Source organism: Canis lupus, chromosome X, assembly GCF_011100685.1.
Source record: "Canis lupus familiaris isolate Mischka breed German Shepherd chromosome X, alternate assembly UU_Cfam_GSD_1.0, whole genome shotgun sequence".
In the NCBI taxonomy this organism is placed as follows: Eukaryota; Metazoa; Chordata; class Mammalia; order Carnivora; family Canidae; genus Canis; species Canis lupus.
Genome location: NC_049260.1, coordinates 122725216 through 122733764, shown reverse-complemented (window position 1 = coordinate 122733764; position 8549 = coordinate 122725216). Strand labels below are relative to the sequence as shown.

The window sequence follows — 8549 nt, the reverse complement described above, 5'->3', positions numbered from 1 at the left end:
CCCCGAATCCCCACCCACCCACCCCTCCCCAGGGGCGAGTCGGGGGGAAGGGGCGGAGGCGGAGGAGGGGCGGGAGGCGGAGCCCGGGCGCGGCCGGCCCCACCCCGTTCTCGCTCTCCGGCTGGGCTCCGCCCCTTCCCCGACCACTGAGACGTGGGAGGACCGCGCGGGCCAGAGAAGCGCGCGCTGGCTTTCCCGCCAAGGCCCCGCCCCGCTCCCGGCGCGCCCGAGGCGTCCCCGCCCAGCCTCGAGGCGTCTCTTCTCCTCCAGTCCTGGGCTTTGGAGCCTCGGCTTGGGGGCGGGGCTCCAGGTGGCCGTGGGCGGAGCCCCGGGGCCTGGGTGCGGCTGGGAGCGGGGGGCGGGGCGCGGCGGGTGCTTCCGGTTTCCGGCCGCGGGGGAAGGGGCGGGGCCAGGGCCGTGTGGGAGCGTTGGTAGCGGCGGCCGCGGCGGCGACGGGGCGTGTGCGTTGGCTGTGGGGAGCTCGGTGAGCGTGGTTGCGCGCCCGGCTGGGCTCTGCGGACAGCCCGGTCCTCCGGGCCTTCGACGGGGGCGGCGGCGGGTAGCGCGGAGAGGCGGGAGTCCGGGGGCAGGGCTGGGCGGAGGGAAGTCGGGGCGGCGGCCGGAGTTGGGCTCTGGGGGCGTGAAGGCGTGGGGGCCGGCCGCGGGGCTGAGGGGCGGTGGCGAAGCTCCTCGCGACGGGCCGCCGGCCTGAGGCTGGAGGAGGGCGTGGCGGGCCAGGGCCTCGTCGGGGGCCGCGCGGGGGCAACGCGGGGGCCTGGAGCCGGGTGGGCGGCTGTGGCCGACCCGCGCTGCCGTGAGGGCTTCGTTCCTCCGGTTTCTCAGGAGACCGCTTTTTCTAGAACTTTCTCTAGACGGGGCCAGGAGATACTTAACTCGAGACCCGCATTTGCGCTTGGCCCCGACTCCCGCCCGGTAGGAGTCGCTCTTGTGGCTTTTCGGAGGTTCCCTGAGTTCTCCCACCGCCTCGGGAGTTAGACGAGCGGCGGCGTCGGAAGGTTTTTTTGTTTTGTTTTGTTTTTAGCGCCTGCTTTCGCCCGAGAGAGGGAGGCCGGAGGTTTTCTCTCGGCTCCGTTCGAGAAGGCTCGGGAGGGAAGGGCCTCCGGGGTTCCCTGGGGCTGGGTGTGGGGGCGCCGCGGCTCCTGGAGAAAGTGCGTTACTGAAACACTGCCGCCCTGAGGCTGACTGGGAAGGGAGTGTGCCTGATGGATGTCGAGAATTTTCTCCCGTTTATATAATCTTTATTAACGCTTTCCCAGTTAAGCAGGCGTAAGGAGTTTGCTGGACTCCGTCGGGAAAGGAATTCGCCGGAAAGGTGGCTCTTAATGCGCATCCTGGAGGGCAGCAAGCAATTCTGTCCTGGCAAACGGGAGTTTGTCAGGCCTTTGAGCACTGTTGGCCAAGTATCCCTGCTAAGTCGAGGCCAGTTTCAGTCAGTGGCTTAAAAAGACCCGAGTAGAGTGTTGGGGTAGAGGGTAAACAGCGGCTGCTCAGCTCTCACAACAGCTTCTGTCCCTTTTGTGTCCTGTCAGGAAACAAGCTCGCATCCCACTGTTGGAAACCTTCTAGCAACAGCATGAGTCTGCAGTGGACTGCAGTCGCCACCTTCCTCTATGCAGAGGTTTTTGCTGTGCTGCTTCTCTGCATTCCCTTCATTTCTCCCAAAAGGTATGGTCTGTGCAGCAAGCAGGCAAGCAAAAGGGTGATTGTTGCTGAGCCCCAAAACCTTGTGCATGCACAGTTGGTAAGACCCTGGAATTGGGGCCAGATGGAAACAGGTAGAACCTGTCTGGGGTTGAGGTGGCAGGGGTTGTATTTATTATTGCCAACCTTCCACACAGTTTTGCTTCGTCACATCTTTTTGAATTCCTTTCCCGTGCACACTGCCTTCTGGCCTTCAGAATGCTCCAAAAGAGAGAAGACCTCTCTCTGATTATGTTTCTTTCTTGGAATGATACCCTCTGCCTTCCCTCGGGGATTCAACGGGGTGGCAATATGGCATCTGGAACACTTGCACTATGGGGTCATGTTGTAGCTGATTTGGTAACCTCTGTTCTTCTAAGCAGCCCCGCTGGCACTGCGTAGCAGCCTCGTGAGCATTACTCAGCCTATGAGAGATGAAGCCATATTGCTTTTAATGAGCAAGGATCTGTTAAAAGTTAATTGGAAATTAATGTTTAATTACACATAATACGAGAACATTCTCTGATTTTAATTAGGCAATTGTAAATAAGGTAAATCTTTATAGATATTTTTAAAAATGATTTTTAAAAAGATTTTATTTATTTATTCATGAGAGAAACAGAGAGAGACGCAGAGACACATGCAGAGGGAGAAGCAGGCTCCATGCAGGGAGCCTGACATGGGACTCGATCCCGGATCCCCAGGATCACGCCCTGGGCTGAAGGTGGCGCTAAACTGCTGAGCGACCCAGGCTGCCTCTTAAAAATGATTAAAACAGGGGATCCCTGGGTGGCGCAGCGGTTTGGCGCCTGCCTTTGGCCCGGGGCGTGATCCTGGAGACCCGGGATCGAATCCCACATCGGGCTCCCGGTGCATGGAGCCTGCTTCTCCCTCTGCCTGTGTCTCTGCCTCTCTGTCTCTCTCTGCGTGACTATCATGAATAAATAAATAAAATCTTAGAAAAAAAAAAAAAAAAAAGGATCTTGAATTTAAAAAAAAAAAAAAAAAAATGATTAAAACAAAAACATAGATCTCTGACGTGATATAATAGGAAGCATATGATATTGTCTAGGACATATTTTAGCCAAAAGCCAGATCTGAATTTCTTTGCGCTTCATACAGTTCAGAGGAAATGTAGAGACAGAGGCCTTTTTGGAGCTGCAATCTGGGCACCTCTGTGGGAAAAACAACCTGGTTTCTGCAGAAAGTCAATTGGGAAAGAAGGTGGAAGAGGGCGAGGAGAGATTGAAGCTACTTATCAACTAAATGCAGAGTCAGAACCTTGTCTGTTCAAATTCAAACGAACCAAGTGTTAAAAAAAATTGCAGCAATTAGACTTTGGGACTCTGGCTCTGATAATGAGGGATTCTTGTTCATTTTCTTGAGGTTTCGTGATAGCATCATGATTGCATTAACCGTTCCTAAAGGTTCTTTTCTAACAGTTACCTCCTGAAGTATTTATGGAAAGAAACAAAGGGAGGTCTTGGGTCAGCTTCATAATAATCCAGGGTGGTGGAGGAGAAACTCCTCCATTATTTGAGGAAATAATGGGTATGTGGCAAGCATTTTGAACATTACATAGAGGAATGCAAAGAAAAGTTTAAGTTTTCTGTTTCACTGCCTCTGAAAGCCATATGTTAATTATCCTTGAATAATAGTAAAAAAGAACATTTTTGTTGCCTTCCCCAGAGACTACTAGTGTTTTGTTTTCTTTTTACTACTAGGGTTTTTAAGAGAGTGGTTTCACAGGAATTTCTGTATATGGCCAAGCATTCCCCCCCCCCCACACACACACTCTCAAACAGATGTCCTACATTGAAGAACTGAGGACACTTGAAGCTGAAGCCGTTCAGGATATTTAGCCATTGGAGATGAGTGCAAGACTGGCTTTCTGTTCTCAGGGTCCTGGGTCCCAAGTGTATGTTTCTGCAGCTTTTTTTTTTTTTTGTCTCCTTCACAGATGGCAGAAGATTTTCAAGTCCCGCCTGGTGGAGTTGGTAGTAACTTATGGCAACACCTTCTTTGTAGTCCTCATTGTCATCCTTGTGCTGCTGGTCATTGGTGAGTGAGCCATGGCTGAGGGCAGCTACGTGCCCCAGCCTCTCTGCCACAGCATGGCCTCTGCTGTAAAGCCTTGTGCAGTGTTCCATGTATAGCCTATAAGTTGGATTTCTCCGAGATAGAACACCTCAGTGCCTCCGTCTTCCTCTTGGAAGGAGGATCCCTCATCCCCGAAGAGAGTGCTCCTGACTGTTGGCAGGGCCTTTACTTTGACCGGCAGCCTTTTTGCATCCTGTGATGACCACTTCACCTTTTTGGGGTGGCTCCTCAGGTCATTTCAGAACTGAATCCGAGAGAAGCTGACTGGCTGATGTTGATCTTGGTTTAAGCAGCACTGCTTTTCAGTTATGTAGACAGGCTGTGAATAAGGGACCGAGTGACCAAATGGTCAGGGAGTGGGGCTGGAAAGGAAGCTGCTGTGACCTGTAGCATAGTGGGGACTGAGGTCTGGCAGTGTATCCCAGAGCCTTCTGGATTGGGTCAGGCTTCAGGGTCTTTATGGGTTCTTCTAACTGTGGAGTTCTGTAAACACCATGTTGAGGTACACACTAACCAGGCTTGAAAGATAAGCTGGTCTCAGGGCATTCTCAGGGATGGGGCTTGGGGCCTTATATGGTACTAAGGTGGAAGGCAGGCATTTTGTGACGTGGTGATGTGATTGTTTGGAGACCAAAGGCAGCAATATAGCTTTCATTTGGCTGTTAAATATGTGTTTTGTTGTACTAAGTGGTCAGCATATCCCTCAGCTTGGACTTTAAAGTATTGGCTGGGTTCTGTGGCAGACAGTGGTTCTGTCTCCAAGGTGTTGATATCTGCTTAGGCTCAGAGCACTCCTCTCTACCTGAGTCTCCAGGAGAAATGTGGCAGTGGATCGGAGGCCAGGGAGCTGTAGTTTGGCGGGGCGGGGTGGGGGGAATGTGTAAGGCACCATCCACTAGCTGTAGCATTAGGCATTTTTCCTCCCTAATGTGTTGACACCTGATGGAATATGTTCAGACTTTTCTGAACAGGCCAGGTGCAGCCTACCCGTTCCCACTTGTATAGGGTGGGCATCAGCTGCCCACATGTGCATACTGTGCTGTTCTCGAAATACTCGGCAAGGCCCCATAAGTAGCTCTTTGCAGTCAGAGTTCCTTCCCTGTGTGGTCTCTGAGGCCAGAAAGGGTAGAAAATAAGGGTGTCCTCCTTTGAGCATTAAAAAACCAGGCTTTAGAGTTGTGGAATGGAGTATGTGTGATTCTGCTTTTAGGTGTAGGATAGGGGTAAGGGGGTGGGGAGAGGCTTGCCAGGGTGCTGCCTCCGGGCCTTGCTCCTCTGTAAAGGATCCATGAGCTCCACATGTCTTGGCATAGCTGATGGGCCAAGGAGGTCCTGTGAGAACCTAGGAGTTGGCAGAGGTGCCATTCTTCTTTTTTGAGGTCAGGGAACTTGGAAGTTCTAGAGAGACACTGGTTTTGATGACTGGCTCCTTCCTACCGTAACAGTAAGAAGTGTGATCTAGATAAGTGTGTTAAAACTTCTACAGGTATAAATGTTACCTAACAGAATGTTTTTTATTCTTTTTATTTAAAAAAAATTTTTTTATAAGATTACTTCTTTTTTTAAGAAGATTTTATTTATTTATTAATGAGAGGCAGAGAGAGAGGCAGAGACATAGGCAGAGGGAGAAGCAGGCTCCTTTCAGGGAGCCGGATGTGGGACTTGATCCTGGGACTCCAGGATCATGCCCTGGGCTGAAGGCGGCGCTAAACTGCTGAGCCACCCGGGCTGCCCAGCTAGCAGGAATCTTGATGAAAGGTGATGAGCATAGCTAGCTGGAGCTGCAGCCCTGGCTGGCCCCTGGAGGGGAGGAGTCTGGGCAGGTCTAAGAGGGAAGATGGGGGAGTGGGCTTAATGGGCATCCATGGTCAGCTGCCCTGGTCCAGAGCCTTGAGATACGGAGGGCAGCACTGTATTGTGTGATTTGGACTAGTGGCCTAACACCCCCATCCCCAGTCTGCTCCCTGCCGTTGACCAAAGTGGTCCTTAGGGTGTTGGGGTCCCTGGATGCAGATGATGGAACAGAAAAACCTATTTTTGTTTTATTTTAGTATTTTGTTTTTTATGGATTTATTTATTTTAAGGAGATCAAGAACTTGAGTGTGGTCGGGGTGGGACAGAGGAGGGAGAGGTAGTCTTAAGCAGGCTGCACTGAGATGGATCCCAACCTGGGGCTTAGTCTTATGACCCTGAGATTATCACCTCAGCTGAAACCAAGAGTTGGACGCTTAACTTACTGTGCCACCCAGGCACTCCAAACATGTTTTTTTTTTTTTTTTAATCACAAAATAACATGTTTTTTTCCTAAGATTTTATTCATGATAGACATGGGGGGGGGGCAGAGACACAGGCAGAGGGAGAAGCAGGCTCCATACCGGGGGCCTGACGCGGGACTCGATCCCAGGACTCCAGACACACGCCCTGGGCCAAAGGCAGGCGCTGAACCACTGAGCCACCCAGGGATTCCCCACATGTTCTTAAAAATTCAGAAATTTAACCAGAAAGTCCTCCCATAATCCCATATCGCAAGAAAAATGATCATTGATGCTTTGTTGTACATGTCCATAAGCATTTTTTGATGCTGACATCTTTATTAAAATACTATATACTGTTTGGGATTGGATTCAGATCATAGTACACCCTGTTTTGGATTGTGCATTTTGTTTTGTGTTAGATCTCTTTTTACAGCAATCTCCTCCTTTTTCAACATTGTGTGGTATCCTGGGGCACTTGGCTGCCTCCTTTAGCTCAGGTCGTGATCTTAGGGCCCTGGGATCAAGCCCCTTGTCCGGCTCTGAGTTCAGCGAGGAGTCTGCTTCTCCTCCTCCTTCTGCCCTTCCCCCCACTTGTGCTTTCTTTCTCTCTCTCAAATAAAATCTTTAATATTAAAAAATAAATGTTATGTGGTATCATAACACACGTTTTGCTGTGATTCAATTTTTTAAAAAAATTTTATTTGAGAGCATGAGAGAGCACAAGTAGGGGAAGGATAGAGGAAAAAGGGAAAAGCAGGCTCCCTGCTGAGCAGGGAGCCCAATCGGGCTCTAGCTCAGGACCCCAAGATCATGACCTGAGCCGAAGTCAGATGCTTCACTGACTGAGCCACCCCTCAATTCTTTATAGGTATACCGGTAAGGTCATATATTTATGCAAATGTTTACATAGGGTAGATCCATAGAGGTGGAATTTTGATGAATCCAAGGATATGAATGTTTTCAATTTTAGGTCTTACAATGGGCTGCTATAACAAAAATATAATAGACTGTTTACTTAAACAACAGATGTGTATTTCTCACAGTTCTGGAGGCTGGAAGTCCAAGGTCAAGATGCTGGCAGGTTTGGTGCTGGTGAGGGCCTGTTTCTCAGTTCATAAAGCCTTCTCACTTTGTCCTCACATGGTGAAAGGGGTGAGAGAGCTCTGTGGGGTCTCTTTTATAAGGGCACTAACTGGGCAGCCTGGGTGGCTCAGCGGTTTAGCGCCGCCTTCAGCCCAGGGCCTGATCCTGGAGACCTGGGATCAAGTCCCGCATTGCTTCTCCCTCTGCCTGTGTCTCTGCCCGCCCCCCCTCGCCTCTGTCTTTCATGAATAAATAAGTAAAATCTTAAAAAAATATACAAGGGCACTAACCCCATTCATGGGGGCCCCACTTTCATGACCTAACTCTCCCAGAGGCTCCACCTCGTAATCTTGTAATACCATCTTTCGGGGGGTTAGGTTATCAATATAAAAATCTTGGGAGGGAGGCAAGGGACAGGAACATATAGTTCATAATAAATAGCATGTTTTTGGCCTGGTTTAGATCTCTACTAATAGGATAGGAGGATGCTTGCTTCATGATACAGATTAACACAAGGACACCAGTAAAGGGAGGCAGGTTTTTTAATAACGTAGTATCAGCTTAAAAAACAAAGCAGGCTCTTGGGACACCTGGGTGGCTCAGTCGGTTGAACATCTGCTTTTGGCTCAGGTCGTGATCCCTGGGTCCAGGGATCAACTCCCCCAATGGGATCCTTGCTCAGCAGGGAGCCTGCTTCTCCCTCTGCCTGCCGCTCAGAGAAAGAGCGTGTCTGCACTCGGAGAAAGAGCATGTCTGCGTGCTCTGTTTCTCTGATAAATGAAGTCTTTAAAAAACAAAAAATAGTCTGAAACCAAAAATTAACCAAACAGTATCCATATACTGTGGTACTGCGGTACCTTGTTCTCTCCCGTTTGGGGGGGCGGTTCTCTTAAGAGACCTTTCTAGGTAGATCCTTATGTACTGACTTAAAAAGATGTCTCAGGTAAAGAGTGGGGAGTAGTAAATGGTTCCTTTTCCACAGTATAGACAAATATGTAAATATACTTGTATACTGGAATACTGTATTCCTATTGGTGCCTCTCAGGAGTAGAGGCTGCTCACAATTCAGTTATTTGCATGCCCCCTATGCACCCAGAACTGTGCTAGGTCCTGGGTGTAGTAGAAAAGACTTCTGCTCTCGTGGTTTGTAGTCTAATTCAGGGGATATGGACAACAAACCAGTAATTAGGGTAATTTCAGCTTAGGTGTATATTACAGAGAAAATAGGGTAATGTGGCAGAAAGTGATTGCTTTAGGTAAGATGACTGCATGTCCTGTGTTTGTTGGGGGTGCTTATGTCATGGGATTCTTTCTCTTTAAACATTTCTGGTATATTTGAATTTTTGAGGTCTGTACATTTGTGTGTTTTTTTTTAAAGATTTTTATTTATTCATGAGAGACACAGAAAGA

General features: G+C 49.6%; 1 protein-coding gene across 5 annotated transcripts in view; it reads left to right on the top strand.

Moving 5' to 3' along the window:
• The window catches only part of BCAP31 (B cell receptor associated protein 31), a 35066-nt gene that overhangs the window by 4790 nt on the left and 21727 nt on the right, over positions 1–8549 (top strand). The window contains exons 1-3 of one of the 5 annotated variants that reach the window (XM_038588657.1): positions 336–484; positions 1551–1686; positions 3662–3762. In XM_038588657.1, the coding sequence (XP_038444585.1) occupies positions 1595–1686; positions 3662–3762 (193 nt within the window). In that variant the 5' untranslated portion in view covers positions 336–484; positions 1551–1594. Of the gene's footprint in view, positions 1–335; positions 485–537; positions 560–979; positions 1017–1328; positions 1451–1524; positions 1687–3661; positions 3763–8549 lie in introns of those variants that run through there. The other 4 variants (XM_038588659.1, XM_038588660.1, XM_038588656.1 and 1 more) reach the window with 4 other exon arrangements.